This window comes from Equus przewalskii, chromosome 3, assembly GCF_037783145.1.
Source record: "Equus przewalskii isolate Varuska chromosome 3, EquPr2, whole genome shotgun sequence".
NCBI lineage: Eukaryota > Metazoa > Chordata > Mammalia > Perissodactyla > Equidae > Equus > Equus przewalskii.
Window position 1 is genome coordinate 86252239 of NC_091833.1, and position 16068 is coordinate 86268306.

Genomic DNA, 16068 nt, shown 5'->3' on the forward strand with positions numbered 1-16068 from the left:
CGCCTTCCTGGTTCACCTCTACTAGCCTCCTTTGCTTTCAACTGCTGCTATTTGGTGATGCAAAATATTAAGATGCTAAGAAAAATCTCACAAGAACCATTGCCACTTGTGTCTTACAAAGCATCATTCCCTATTTCCCAATTGCATATGCAATAATTCATATTAAAGAAACATAAATTACAGCAGAGCCAACTGTATTTGCTCAGAACACCAGGGGCCCATGCCAGGTGAGGGGTCTGGAAGTGGAGCTGCGACCAGGAGGTGCCATATGGGTAGACCAAGAGAAGAACCACCGTGAGGGGCACCGTCTGAAGGCCTAGGAGCCACGTGAGATCGGAGTCCTGACCAGCCTGCCTGCCAGTCTTAACATGAGTGAACAGACACGGGAGAGAACCTTGAACTAGGACAGTGCGCAATGGATATCTGTGTTACACAAGGACTAAACAGGATGACACATCACAACGCCTGGCAGGCAGACACCCTAAATACACAGGTTTTTCTTCCCCTTGTTGATAATAATTTCAGTTCTAGATCTCAATATCTAGGACTATTTGAATACAGAGTGGGAGCCAGGTCTCAAAGAGAAAGAAGTTGGTGAAGAGAAAGAGAGTAAAAATAGTTCCACCCATCGACTATGGTTTATTCTGCTCCTGTAATGGTTTTTCATAATAGTCCTAGCCACTCTTCTGCCAAAATTTATCTTTTTAAAAACACTGACAGGGCTCCAGTTTCAGAGAATGTGCTCAGGAGCTATAGAGGTGGAACTGTCTCCTAGCAACTGACAGTACCACGCACACAGAAGATGCTGAATAAACAGCTATTCAGGGAAAGAGGAGGGAGAGAAGAAGCAGCTGGTCATCTGTTTGTTTGGTTAGATAGTTAGCTGCGATCATGATCTTTTTAGAAGTTTTGCTTTTACTTCTAGAGCTTAGCAGTCACCAGCCCAAGCTCAAGCTCTGGAACAGGATTGCCTGGGCTCAAATCCCAACTCTGCCACTTACTAGCTGTGTGACTTCAGGCAAATCAGCTAACTGTACTCCATTTTCCCATCTGTAAAACAGGCCTAAAATGGTGCTTACCTGAGAAGCACCTTATGTGCCAGGCACTGTGCTAGACGATATATCTCTCTATCTGTAGATATAGATAGATAGATCTCTCATCCCATTAACTCAAACAAGCGCCCAGACTAGCACCAGCACACAATAAGTGGTCTAGAAGTGTGTTAGCTACTATTAGTTTTATTTGGCACTGAACTAGCCACCTTATCATTTTACATTATCACATTCTGTCAACTCTTGCAACATGATGAATCAGCCTTCCTCTTGTCACCCTCCCCTCCTATTTATGACATCTTGCAAGGTCCCTGCGGAAACAGGCGGCAACCACATCTGTTGGTTGCTGACAACATTCAGCTCCACCAGCTCCTTTCATAATTTTCTGTAGGAAAGGCAGAGAGGATGCTATTTCTCAGTGTTTCCATTGGGTCATAACCATGGTCATTTATTAACACCAGCTACTGGTCATTCGTTTTTGTGGGGTATTTTCCTTTTAAAAATACCCAACAAGAACTCATACAGGTGACTACTATAATAAAAATTCCTCAGTGCTTTTTTTGTAGATATCCTGTAATTGGAAGTACTGATCTTTCTCTCGTTAGGAAATGGGAATTATCTGGACTCCTACAACAGATGAGAGAGGAGGCTGACTGACAGCTCTGAGTGAGGAGAGAAAGGGAAGGTAGCAGCCCCAGGGCAGAATGCGGGGGCATGTTTATTTAAAGAAAGAAGTTTGTTCTCCCAGCAAACATTGCAAACTTGCAGAGGGGATCTCCAAGGGCAGGGAGCCCTACACCAGTCCAACCTGAGGGGAAGGTTGGCCTCCTAAAATAATTCTTTCAACTGATATCGCCTACCCAAGAGCCAACAGTGGAACCACTTTCCAACTGTCCAATCGCAGACCGTCTCTAGGCAACTACTGGGTAACTGCTTTTTTTAAGCAGTCTTTAAAAAAAACAAAACACTTTGCTTCCTGTCAGGGCAGCAACAGAGTCTATTTTCTCCGCCACAGCAGAGTCCAAGTGCCAATCAGGTAACTGTAGCCAGGCACAGGCTCACTGAGAAAATCTCTCGGGTGGTGGGTGATGTGGGTATGGGGCCCTATTGAGGAGCAGAGGGAATAAACCAAGGAGTGAGACGATGACTAAGACCCAGTCCTTGGCCACAAGAGCTCTAGGGCTCACCTAAGGAGGCAGATCCCACGCAACCATATGTTCGTTACAATGTAATATGACAGCTTTTCTAACAGAGGTAAATACTAAATGTCAGGTGTGCACAGAGAAGGAAGGATTAACAGGCTTAGAGGAATCGGGGAGTCTGCCTCAGAGGCAGTCCTATTGAAGCTCTGTCTTGAAAGGATTTGTCCCTGGAGAAGTGGAGAAGGGGAATCCTCCAGGGTGCCCCTATCTCAACAGCCATTCTCTCCTTTCTCCTGAGGAACAGAACCCAGACTATTACCTGCGGACACTGCAGCCTCCCCTGCAATCAGGAGTGGCCATGTTACTGAAATTCTGAGCAATAAAAGGGAAGTAGAAGTATCAGGAAGAATTTTCCCGAAGGCACCTTATAAGGGAAGGATGCAATCTTCATTGTCCATTCCTCTATCCTGCTTCCTGGAGAGGTGATGTGATGATGAATCCCTAGCAGCCATGTTGGACCATGAGAAAGGAGGTCTAGAGATGGTGGGCTCAAGTGTTCAAAGAAACCTAAGTCACAGACCTCCAGAGTTTACAACTTACGGGGCTCCCAAATGGTACATGACTTTATTAGTTTATAAAGCCCCTTCTTTTGGAGGAATTTTGGGGCAAGTTCCCAAATCAGGGGACATCTGTGAGTCACCACCCAAAGTCTCACAAGAAATGGCTTTGCTCACTCGTTGAAAAGCAGGCAGGTTTCCTCCTGCCCCTTCTCCCCTCAGAGCAAAGTGCAGCCTCTACAGCCCCTATTTTGTGTAAGAATTTTAACCCAGAGTCCAGGCTGAAACACAAATCCCACAGTCCTCTCTGCCATTTCTCCTAGAAGAAGAGTTCTTGCTTTGTCTGCGCCCTGGTCCTAAGAGGTGTAATGGATCATCACGCAAATCCTACTCTGAGTGGCCTGCAAGAATTTTCGAGAACTTCTGACTCAGCTCCCTTCCCCACCCCTTCCCCCCAGACATACCTTCAACACACCTGGAGAACTTTAACAGGAGTTCTAGTCCACCTTTTTTTTTTTCAAAACATAATCACAATAAAAGCATGTGCTGTGTGTACACGCAAGCCCTTGTCTCTATAAATTAGCATCAATCTAATTCCCCTGCTCAGCAGCCTTCACGGCCTCAGCTTACACATTACCTTCACTGTGAGTCCTCGTCTGCCTTAAGCACTTTTCTCTTAAGCCCCCCATTCTTTGTCTTCATGGTACTTATCCCAATTTGCAATTATGTATTTATTGTTTAAGCTCCCCCTCTCCCCGCCGAAGCGACTACATTGTGCACTTTATGTGGGCAGATATTATGTCTATTCTGTTCACTCTCTAACCCTGGTTCTTAGCACTATGCCAGGCATACTGTTGGAGCTTAATAAACACTTTTCAGGAAATGAATTTTAAAATTCATTTAAAACACTTGCACAAATTTACACTTACTTTCACCATTAATGCTTATTTTTAGTGTTTACAATGAATTGAACTGAGTGATAGCCAAGTGTCTCGAATAGTTATTTTCATATTTTAAACCATTTGACTGAGCCTATCCTAGCCTTCACTCAATTTCTTACTAGAATAAAATAATTGTTTGAATGCCGTTTTTTAAAATCTTTCTTAGGGAAGGAAAAAAGAACTGTGTACTCAGCACAATAAATATTCCTTGGTACAGCACAATTCCTTGATAAACAATAAGGCTGAGGATTTTTTATATTGGGTCACGGAAAATATTTGTATTGGGTCATGGAAATAAAAATGCCACAAGTCCTCTGCCCTTGACCTTTATTGGAAAAACAAGTACAGGTCTATTCTTACATGGCCCTCCTAATGGGCTATTTAGGGATAGATGGGTGGGGTACGTCCCTAACTTCTAAGGCTGACCAGGAGGCCAAGCTCACCCCACAGTAGCTGCACCAGGGTAACTACCACAGGCAGAATGCCGAACAGTGGAAACATGGAGGTTTCTCAGCCTAACCAATATTTTATTCTTAAGGTCCCAACACAGATGGAAGGATACATTTTGCTGATAGGTAGTATAAGTTTAGGTGCAGGTGTTAGTCAAGCTATTCCTTTGGTGCATGTTATATGACAACATCATCTCATTCTCTTCCCTTATGCCAAAGATAATTCCGAGATACGACAGCCATCCCAACAGGGTTAGCTGCATGAGGACGTTTCTTTTGGAGTGTTGTTTTCAACATGGCAAACATGGAATTTTCCCACAGCAGAACTGAACTCCATGACATCATTCCTCCTTGCAGAGAGATATATAACATCACCTCATGTCCAGGCAGTCTTTCCAATATTCTGTCGTTCTCTTTTTTTGAAAAAGGACTATTTTTTTTCCTGTATCATCTAGTAACCCTCTAGTTTAGGATATTTTTATATTTCTCAGTCACTTCAAAACAACGTTCTATTATCCTTTCTTTTCCTCATGCAATTGCACTGATGTCATCCTTCTTCCCACCCTTCCCTGCCCCCCTCCCCCAAAAGGATCATCTCTGATACCTTTCTTTTGCTTCAAATGTAAACACACACACATCTCTTAGGAAAAAATGAGGGGAAATAATATAAACTTGTATTACATATTTTTCTAAATCATGGAATAGTGAACTGGGTTTAAAAATAAAATCTAGTTCCAATGAGAGTAGTTTAGTCAAAAAGCAACTAGTCATTCAGTCTCCAGCCATGAAAATAAAGGCCAAATAACGGGGGTGAGACTGGAACGCAGATGACAAGGATGCCAACCACAAGCGAAGCTTCCCAGGAGTCTCAGAGCTGCTTTGTTCAGACCTTCAGCTCCTCGGGATGGGACCTGGATACCTGCAGGGGAGGCTACCAATCTCCTCTCTTGGAAGGACCTGCCTCTTGGCTGACCTCAACAACAAAACTGTTCCCAGGTGAGACCCTGTCCACACGGGAGAACTCTCAGGTAAATGCGAAGGAGCTGTGGCAAAGGCCTCCGACAGATGTGCTCACAGCTTAAACACACCAGCCCTGAGAAGCGATATTTCTTCGCATCCACATTTGAAGAACAAAACAGACCACACCGGCATTAGGTCCTTACTCAAACTCTCTGGGGAATGTTAAGGTATGGAATGACGCACCTTCTCCATTAGAAAATGTAAAAAGCACACAAAGATTACACATTTATTCATCCCCACTATGGAATAGGCACTGGAGATAAAACTATAACAAAAGAGCCATGGTCCCTAATCACATAAACATAAAATATTCTAGAATATCTGTCCTCTTAAAAAAATCATATGACAATGAATCAGCAAGCTTAAAAAAAAAGGAATTACTTGCCCACTGGCCGTTTGCCCTAATAAAACTTCAATGGGGAGACTGGGGGTTATGGCAGTAACAACAGGAGACAGAAACTAGATTCTAGCAACCCTGAACTACAGACAAACCCCAATGCCCAGTTCTGCCTTAGCAATAGGAGGTCTGAAGGCAGCAAGCAAAGGTGAGAAACCTGATTCCTCCTGCCTGACGGCCTCGGTCCTGCCCTCCACCCAATGTAACCCTAAGGTGCTCTGTCCAAATGAGGAGACCCTCCCAGCCCTGGAGTTGAAAGAAACAAACTATGGGGAATAGTCTAGGGAGCCACAGCCTCTGAAATCCACATCCCACCTCCACTTATGGGAAGGGGTGGAGGAGGTATGGGGTGGGGGGGTGGAACACGACATGACGGACACCTCTGCACAGTCACAGGAACAGAAAGCTCAATCCTTACAGAAATCTTTACACATGGTCCTAAATGTGGGAAACAAAATAAGGGATCAGAGAACAAGGCCTGCAAAGTCAGACAGCCTGGGTTCCAATCCTGACACTAACAAGTACTTACCGGCTAGGTGACCCTAGACAAGTCTCCTAACTCCTAGAAGCCCCAATTTCCTCAACCATAAATTTTGGATATCTGGATATACATATTCGTAGAAGTTAAGAAAGGATGCTTTGGATTAAAGTCCTAGTTCTGCCACTTACTTACGACTTTGGGAAAGATATTTAATTGCTCAGAGCTTCAATTTTCTCATCTGTAAATGGGAATAATAATAGTACTTACTTATAAGGGGTTAACCCATACACAGACTTTTTAGCCCAGTGCCTGGCATATAGTAAGCACTCAATAAATATCAACTTTTATCACCACAAGCATCAATTTCATTACCGTCACTCTTATTGTCATGTTATCCCTAACTATGACACTTTTAAGTTTCAGAAGGGTCCAAAACAAAAAGAAAAGCTGCCAGGCCAATTTCCAGGAGCTGCCTGGTCCCACCTAGCACTGACTGCCACCCACAGAATCACGGCCAGATGTCTGCATCATGGCTCCATTGTCATCCATCGGCGGCGAGCAGGGGGCCAAAAGATCCAGTTGCTGGTAACGCATGCTCCACCCTACCTCTTCTTGGTGACCAGAGCTCAGTCTGGCCATTTGGAGCCTGCTTGATGCAAACTCGGTTTCCAGGGAGATGCTAGGGCAAGAAAGTGCCAGCTCCACCTCCCATTCCACTTCCCCTTTCCCCAAATCTGTGGGACCTCTCTGTTCTCCTACCACGTGACAGCATTGTGTCATAGCAGCCCTTGTATACAAACAAGCCAGACTATTTAAATGTCATTGTGAGAAAGATGCTGCCTGCTCTGATTTACATATCCATTCAGACCACTACTCCTTTCTTGATCTAGCCAGAAGTTTTTCTTCCTCTTCCTCAGCTCTCCAGGCAGAGATGGAGAACCATATGCGAAGTTAAATCTTTGTTGTAGTAAAAAAATAATAAGAGTCATCAAGTCCCTACAGAGGCGGAGAACTAGAATGACTATATAACTTATGGCATATGTTCACTCGTCATTACGTCACAAATGTCATAAGTTACTGGCCACTAAATACTGGATTCCCTCAAAGACTACACATTAATTTTCCTACTGCCAAACAATACAACATCTTTCAGTCTTGGAGAGCTAAGGTACCCTCGGTGCTTTTACTCTTCAAAATCAGGTCCCGGTTGAATAAGAAAACAATTCTATGTGGGCGGGGGAAACAACCCAAAATGATGAACTGATCCGTTCCAGCACTAGTTCCCATTCATGCGAAATATCGATTAGGTCACAAATAACATTATATTCATCACCAAGCCCCACAGGCATGCTATGATTAAAGTTAAAGGAGTCCAGAAACTTCTCAAGTTGAGAAGGAAGGCTGAGTTGGGTTGAAATTTCCAACCCCTCCTTAAAGGCCTGGCAAGCTCCTCCAAATCACAACTGAAACCAAGCCGAAGGGACATCTGTTTCTCCAGAAAGTGTTTGGCATTAAAAAGAACTACAGATCAGAACAGATAAATATTGTTGTGGGTGGAGAGGCAAAGGGGAGGGAGGGGACCAAGAAAATCAGAATCGTCTACCTGCTAATGACCTCTTATAACTCAATAAATATCATCATGGGGGGAAAAAAGGGAAAGAAAGAAAAGAAGGGAGGAAGGAGGAAGGAAAATAAGTGGAGGAATTTATTCTTTTTCCTAGCAGGAGTTGACTCAACTTCAGTGAACAAAGCATTGCTACATTTGAGATGAATATTCAGACAATTACTATTTGTATAATGATCTAATATTGGATTGTCTGCAAGAGGAGAGGCATTGAGCATTCCGCTTGGAGTCTGGTAACAAAGACTATGCATTGAACTTAAATATTCAACATAATGTTGAGGAATAATTTTCTAAGCCTTACTGGACTACTAGGATCATTTTATGAGTAAATATTACAGGTTTTCCGCTGATCTCTAGATTAACACATAGCATCTACTTAACTTCTAGTCCAGGTACCCAGGTGAGACAGTAGAATGAGATCACTAGGTGATTGAGTTATATTTTTTTAACTAGAAACTTAGGGTTCTGAAGATTTTCTGTCAAAATGAGTCCTAGTTACTATTAACAACAACAGAAACAATAGCAATAACAGTAGCATTAATAATGGTAGTAGTGGTGATGGTAGCAGTAAGAGTAACAGCAGTAGTAATATTAATGGTAATAATAATACTATTACTTACACGACACTTCCTAGACAGCGGGCGCTATTCCAAGCAGTTTAAACATATTAACTTATTTAATGCTCACAGCACTCCTAAGAGGTAGGTAAGCTATTATTAGTATTCCCGTTTTACAGATACTTTCAACAATATCTTTTTGTTATTTTTGTTAACAACTAGAGCCATCTTTCAAAGAAAATATTTAGAATGAAAAGGAGAGGAAACGCAGCCTGCCCAAGGTCTTCCAGATAGAAGGCAATAGAGCCAGGATTCAAACCTAGGCTGCCCGGCTCCAAAGGCTGCCCTCATACCCACTGTGCTGTCCTTGCTGGCCCTTTGCTTACGAAGGCCTTCTAGAATAGGAATGTGGAAGGAAGTTAGTCAGGGCCCCGCCTGCTGGCAGCCAGAGTTAATATTTGAAGTTTGCTGTTTCCTTTAGCAGTCTCCCCAAACCACATTAAGACACGCAGCCTGCTCCTACAGCTACAAGAAGTCATGGAAGTGTGGCCCGGCTATTCTCACATGGTCTGTGACCTCCAATAGGGTTTTCACCTTTGCCAGCCAAGGCAGAAGCTGTGGGTGGGCTGAGGTGAGAGCACGGTTCCCAGGCCACCATTTCCTGCCCGGTAACACAGTCATCAAGTAGCCAAGGCTGCTGGCGAGAAATTCCTCACTAACGAGTTATCTCCTGGAGCTTGTTCCTTGAGCCTTTATGACGAATGAACGTTTTCTGGCCAACCCATGACTCCAGGAAGACCAAGGACTGAGGAGGACAGACAAGCTGCAAAGTTTGTTTATTAACCTGCTGCACCCAAGGGAACATTTTTCTGAAAGAGTAAAATTCCTGACGACTCAAAAGAAAAAAAAAAAAAGGCCTGTGGGAAATTTAATCACCAACTGAACAAAAGTGGAAAACAAAGCCCTACCAATGAGGATGTTGCCGAAGACAATGGGGCCCCTAAAAGAGATGCAATTGTCTCCAGATAACAATCCCCCCGGGAATTCGGCTCGCACTAAGTACCACATTATTGCTATATTAGCTGAGGAATCACTGTTCACCAGGCAACTGCGTGCAAAACCATCTGTTACTGGTCCTAGGTGCCCCGGTTTGCAGACGCGGCATTTACATTTCAAGAGGAACCTCCAGGAAGGAAGGGGGGAGGTCTCCATCCCTCCCTGGAGCAAATACCTTTTTAGACAGCCTGGGAGGGGAAGCTCTCCTTTCCGTGAAACCCAACTCCCGAAATTGAAAGGAGATAGGCCGCTTCAATAATGCACGCGCAGAGCAGAGGGCCAAGGCTGCCTAGTCCTAAAGCCACGCACACCCTATGATGGCTTTCACATTCTCAAACTGGCGGATGTGGCAAGGTATCGAGCATAATGACAAACTGTCCAAAGGGTCTAATGGGGCTCTACTTTCTTAAGGAGGCCCTTCTTCTTTTTAAACCTGTGTAACCAGGACAAAAGCTGATCTTGTGTATTGCACAGTATTTAGACTGAAGTATACCACCACTTAAAAGCAGACTGTGATGTTCTGGGCTGGAGTATATGTTTCGGATCTTGATCTAGGTGGGAGTGACAGTAGTATATACATACGTCAAAATTCAGGGAGGTGTGCGCTTAAGATCTGTGCACTTTCCAGTATGTAACTTATACCACAATATTTTTTTTAAGGCAGAGTATGTCAGTGTTACTCATCATTTAGGAAATTGGGAACAAACCACCTGCCTTCGTTAATTGTAAGATTGCTCTGCTCTTATATCCTCCCCTCACCACCATCCACATCCAAAATCTCTCCTGAGAATTTTAAAGTTCAAGAACATAAAAAATACAGCTCTCCAACTCTCAACTAAGCCAGTGACTACAAATACCTCCTGTGTGTCCTGTGAGCCTCAGTATGCAGCCCAGAGAGCACCTGTCACACCCCAGGCCCTTCCAGCCACATATCAAAAATAAAAAGTCAAGTTCTTTTTCTCATCTGGTCATGAGCTATCAAATTATGAGAGACATGACTGGAGTTTTTAGCAATAGAGCCTGGAGCTTACTCTTTTGTTTCTTTAACCCTATTTTTAAATAAATGTTTCTAAACTCTGCCTAACACTCTTGCTTGCAGGAAGGAGGTTAGCCCTGTAAGGTGCAGGCCTCTGTGGAGCATTAGAGCTGCACTGAGTGAGCGAGGTTTCCGCAGGCGATTCGGCAGGCTTAAATCTGTACTATCGCAGCTCTGTTACTCCAGCAGCACCTTGAGATCTGCGGTGCCACAGGAGGGTGGCACTAGGTGGCAATCTGAGTACTAACAGGCTTCACCATTGCTGGGTCATGACTTAGCGGTACATTTCTTCCTTCGAACTACCAGGCAAGGAGGGCTGCCTGTCCCTGAGGCAAAGAGGGTCAAATTCGCCTTACGCTAAGCCTCATGCCGAGCGAAGCTCACTGCACGGATCCTAGGGGAGGGGTCACCTTTCCCTCGTCGCGCCCTCCAAGTGTCCTGACCCCCCGCAGACACATCATTTCAGGAGGAGCCCCCAAGGTGCATCTACAGATAGGCATCGAGAATCAGGATCACTCCGCGAGCGCTTCCTGAACTGAGCCGAGAACTCCAGTGATTTCCCTGGCCTGCCACCGAGTCACTTAAGAAGTGAAATATGCCAAGGGGACCCGGTACCCGGCACCTGGGAGCACGTCCCGCTGCCTCTGGGATGGAGCAGGGGCTGCCAATGGCTCGGCAACGTCTATGCGGACAGCGCGCTCGCCGGTGGGTCTTGCAGGCTCCCCGGCCTGGTGCACCGTGCCAGCCTCACACCTGACCTGGTGCCAGGAATACAGCCGGAGGCTCCGGGGGGATGCGCTTCCGTGGAGCCACTGCCAACTCCGCTCCAGAAGGGCGGGATGGGGGGTCAAGAGGCGGAAGGGAGAACCAGGAGCAGGACCCCCGAAATGCGGCGTCCTCAAGGACTCCGGGGGCTCGCGCTTCCTGCGCCTTTGCGGCGCGTCTGCTCGCACTGCGCTTCCCTTGGCAGCGCCTGGAAGCGGCGGGAGCTGAGATTTGCGCTGCTGGCGGGCAGGAGGGATGGAGGCGCAGGGCACCGCTTCCTACCCCGACACGCACAGCTAGACTGCAGTGTCCCCCATTCGCGCCAACCCTCTCCTGAGACTCCAGTGCCAAAGCGCCAGGGGATCGCAGCTCGCTCGAGGCCCTGGCGGGTGACCACGAGCAGCTGGCAAAAGAAAATGGGGGGGGAGGCGAGGCTGGACCTGTCGTTCGTGTGTGTGCGGGTCGGTGGCTCCGGGCGCCCCTGCAAGGCCGCCCGCCAGCCGCGGGCACCTACCTCGATCCACTTCTGCGCCTCGGAGAAGGCGGGCTCGGGGGGCGGTTCGGGCTGCAGGGGCTGAAGAGCTTCCAGACCGAGAGCGGGACAAGCCATTTGCGAAGCCCCGCGTCCACTCGAGCGCTGGGCCGCCGGGATGAGGACAGCCGCCGCCGCCGCCGCCGCCGCCGCCGCCGCCGCAGGAGCGCGCTCCCCGCCCCTTCCCGCCCGCGCGCTCTGCCCTCCCCGCGCGCCCCTCCCGCGCCGGCGCAGGTCCCGGAGGAGAGCCGCGCTCGCTGCCGGAGGGCGCCGCCCCGCCTCGGCCGCGCCGTGAGTCCCCGGCGGGAGCGAGCGCGGAGGCGCCGGGAGCTCCCTCTCCGCCACCTTCTCGGGCCGCCCCGCCCCCTCTCGGGGTGGGGGGAGGGTTGTCAGCTACCGACTAAAAATAACCGAGAGTGAGCACTGGGTGTCTCCCTCCCTGCCCGCGACGGGACCAGGAGAGGGACTCGGCCGCCCGCCCCGCACGTCCCGAGGTCGGGCCGCACCTGGGAGACGCGCGCCGAGCCGGGCGCACACGTCCGCGGGGAGCAGGCGCTGCCGCAGCGGGGCGGGGGGACGCGCCGGCAGTGGCCGCGCCGCACCTGCAGTCCCTCCGGGCCGCAGAAGCGGGGTCAAGAGGGACAGCTCTCTGACCCCGGCGCCAGGGAGTGTTCAGTCCCCTGAGCTTTTTGTAAGAAAAACGACCCTTCGAAGGCTTTTTCTTTCCAGACAAGCTGCCTGTGTCCCAGTCTGTTGATCCATTTAACCCATATTTATCGTGCACCTACTATGCGTCAGGCAATGGGGTAGGTGCGCGATGGGGCCCCAGAGATGAAAAAAGAAGGAAAAAAAGAAAACATCTGGAAGCCCTAGTCCTCAAAATAAGTAGGGGGGCGGGGCAGGCAAACATGTAAACCGAAGATAATTTTAGAGAATGATAAATATAAGAAAGATAAAAGAAGGGAAGACGACTTGGGAAGAGAGTGCTGGTTAACCCACTTCCCCCTTCACCTGGAAGGCTGGCCTGTGTCCAGCTTCCATTAGTGGGAGGGAGGCAGGAAGTCAGGGTGTGGAGGAGAGGGGAGAGGGGTGTTTATGATGCCCCTTACTGCAAAAGTCTAGGGGATTGGCGGCACCACCCTGCTGAGGGCTGCAGCTCTGTCTGGGGCCTCTCCTTGGGTTCCCCGAAGGTTCCCTGCTTCCCCTTGTCCCACCCAATTTCCCCAGTCTGGGTGGTATTACAGGCTTCCCCATCCCATTCTGGTTTCCTCACCCTGCCCACTTCCTCCTAATGGTCTCTTGATAAATTCTCAGCACGCTGATTTGAGCATGTCTTCTGTTTTGCACGAGAGCCCAACTGATGATCCAGGAAGGTTTTTCTGACAAGATGATGTGGTGAGGTGACATGAATGGGAGAGATGTTAACCCTGCAACAATCTGGAGAAACATTTCCCGATGAGTGCAAAGGCCTTGAAGTAGGAAGGAGCTTCGTGGAGGTCAAGGAACCCACAGAAGGCCAGCAGGACTGCAGTGGTGAGGAAAGCAGCCAGTGGGAAGAAGAGCATGGGAGAGGCAGCCCAGAACCCCAGGGGGTATGCCAGATTGCCGCCAGGATTTGCTGCATGGACATCCGGGGTGAGCCCAGAGCTGGGTACATCATAGCTCAATACTCATCTAACTTAAAGCAAATGGATTTTAGAATGGCTGCTGGCGAGAGGAGTCAAAAAGAGCAGGAAGTCCCTGTGTTCCTCAGTAGTTGTCTCAGTTCCCTGTTAAGAATCCAAGTTTACTCTTTGTCCAATTCTGCTGTTTTAATAGGGGGATGGAACAAAAAGCAAGCCTGAAATTCCACCACTACCAGCTTTGGAGTCAGACTGACTTTGGTTTATTTACTTTGGAAACACTTATATGGCACTTGCGTTGTGCCAGGCACTATTCTAAGTGCATTACAAATAATTGACTAGCTCATTCCAGCGCTGTAGGACAGACTCTTATCATCCCTATGAAGAAACCTGGAGACAGAGAGGGCTGCCACGCAGCTGGTGAGCAGTGAAGCCCTGACTTAAGCTGAGCCAGCCTGGCACCAGAGCTGCTCTTCACCGCACACCAAGTTGCTTCCCAGTCCTGGGCCAGACGCTGCCGCTTGCAATTTGTGCCTCAGTTTCCTCATCTCAGATGAGGTTGAAATGGCCACCCAGCAGGATCGTTGTAAGGAGCAAACCGGGTTTCTGAATGTCCAAGGACCAAAGCTGGGCCTGGCAAATAGTGCTCAGTACAAGCCAGTTGACCGTCCCTTCCATCCTGCCTTCCGGAAAGGAGGGAAGGAGGAGCTGTTACAAAGAAGAGCAAAGAAGGCAAGCAGAGGGAAAGGGCTAATAAAACAGAGTCATAAAATGACCTTGTCTCCATGAAGAAACATGGCAAAATAAATAATTCACAAAATGACGCTAGCACACTAACACGAGATGCCGCTTTGGGCAGGTTCCACTGCATGGAGTAACTAGGAGGAGGGGAAGCCACTGACCTGAATGACATATATGAATCCATTTAAAAATGAGTGTTAAGAATGAAATCTACCTATCTCTAAAATATCTGCTATCAAAACTGACATTCAAACTAAAACAAGCTTTTTCCCTTCTGTGAAAATACTTTTTATGTCTTTTAAGGTTTATAATCACAAAGTAACATCTGCTTTTCCTGAACTTGATTACCAATAACAAATTCACGTAGGTACCAAAGACCCAAATGCATACAACCATAATAGAATTCAAACCTAGTGCCATCATCAATAATCTTTATAAATCATTGTGAAGCACCTACTATGTGTAAGAGACTGTACTCCCATCGTAAGAATCCACAAAGGGACACAGACTCTTCCCTGTAGGAGCTAATAGTTCTGTTAGTGAAATGACATTTTCATTTTTGTATAATGTAGTTTTCAAATATAAAAGTAATATATATTCACTGGATAAAATTTGAAAAAATATAATGAAGAAAAAATCTAGAAGAAACCTCAGAATTCAGAAATCATCACTATTTAGGGGATATGAAGCAACATTTTGATTGGAAAAAATAGCTGTAAGACAAGGCACTCTATGATAAATGCCAAATGAGGGATATAGTGTATTCGAAGAGCATAGATTTTATTTCTAACAGATTTATCAAGGTATCATTCATATAGCATACAACCACCCATTTAAAGTATACAGTTCAATGTTTTTTAATATATTCATAGACTTATGCAACTGTCACCACAATTTGGGGTCATTTTCATCTCTCCGAAAAGAAACCCCATACTCTTTAGCCACCATGCCTGAACCCCCCATACCCCCAAACCCTGGCAACCACTATTCTACTTTCTGTCTCTATGAATTTGCCTGTTCTAGACATTTCAGATAAATGGAATCATATAATATGCGATCCTTTGTGTGTAGCTTCTTTCACTCAGCATATCTTCAAGGTTCATCCATATTGTAGCATGCATCAGTACTTCATTGCTTTTTATAGACGAATAATATGCCACTGCATGGCTATACCACATTTTGTATATCTCTTCATCAGTTGATGGACATTTGGGTTGTTTCCACTTTTTGGTTATTATGAATAATGCTTCTATAAACATTCATGTACAAGTTTTTTTGTGGACATATGTTTTCATTTCTCTTGGGTATATGCCGAGAAGTGGAATTGCTGGGTCATAGGATAACTCTTTGTTTAAACCTTTTGATAAACTACAAGACTATTTTCCAAAGTGGCTCAGCATTTTACATTCCCATCAGCGGTGTAAAAGGGTTCCAGTTTCTCTACCTCCTTGCTAACATCTGTTATTTTCCGACTTTTTTGATTATAGCTGTCCTAGTGGGTGTGAAGTGGCATCTCATTGTGGTTTTAATTTGCATTTCCCTGAGGGACTAATGATGTTGAGCATCTTTTCATGTACATATTGGCCATTTGTACATCTTCTTGGGAGAAATGTCTATTCAGATCTTTGTCCAATTTTTTTTTAAAGATTTTATTTTTTCCTTTTTCTCCCCAAAGCCCCCCAGTACATAGTTGTATATCCTTCGTTGTGGGTCCTTCTAGTTGTGGTATGTGGGATGCTGCCTCAGCGTGGTTTGATGAGCAGTGCCATGTCCGCGCCCAGGATTCGAACTAACGAAACACTGGGCCGCTTGCAGTGGAGCACGCGAACTTAACTACTCAGCCACGGGGCCAGCCCCCAGATCTTTGTCCATTTTTCAGTTGAGTCATTTCTCTTTTTATCATTGAGTTATAAGAGTTCCTTATATATTCTAGATGAGTCCCTTATCAGGTATATGATTTGCCAGTATTTTCTCCCATTCTATGTGTCGATTTTTCACTTTCTTGATGCTGTCCTTTGAAGCACAAAAGTTTTTAATTTGGTGAAGTCTAACGTATCTGTTTTTTTCTTTTGTTGCTTGTGTTTTTGGTCTCGTAT

General features: G+C 46.3%; 1 protein-coding gene and 1 long non-coding RNA gene across 15 annotated transcripts in view; one reads left to right on the plus strand and one right to left on the minus strand.

Annotated features, from left to right (window-relative positions):
- LIMCH1 (LIM and calponin homology domains 1) overlaps positions 1–11816 on the minus strand; it is a 315692-nt gene extending 303876 nt beyond the window's left edge. For 11 of the 14 annotated variants that reach the window (XM_070612961.1, XM_070612956.1, XM_070612957.1 and 8 more), the window contains exon 1: positions 11592–11816. In XM_070612961.1, the coding sequence (XP_070469062.1) occupies positions 11592–11687 (96 nt within the window). In that variant the 5' untranslated portion in view covers positions 11688–11816. The remainder of the gene's footprint in view (positions 1–11591) is intronic. The other 3 variants (XM_070612968.1, XM_070612958.1, XM_070612964.1) reach the window with 3 other exon arrangements.
- A 1143-nt stretch (positions 11817–12959) lies between these two features.
- On the plus strand, positions 12960–15254 carry LOC139082324 (uncharacterized). Its single transcript, XR_011538221.1, has 2 exons — positions 12960–13142; positions 13428–15254. It is a non-coding gene; the product is annotated as an uncharacterized lncRNA (long non-coding RNA).
- The last annotated feature ends 814 nt before the right edge of the window (positions 15255–16068 follow it).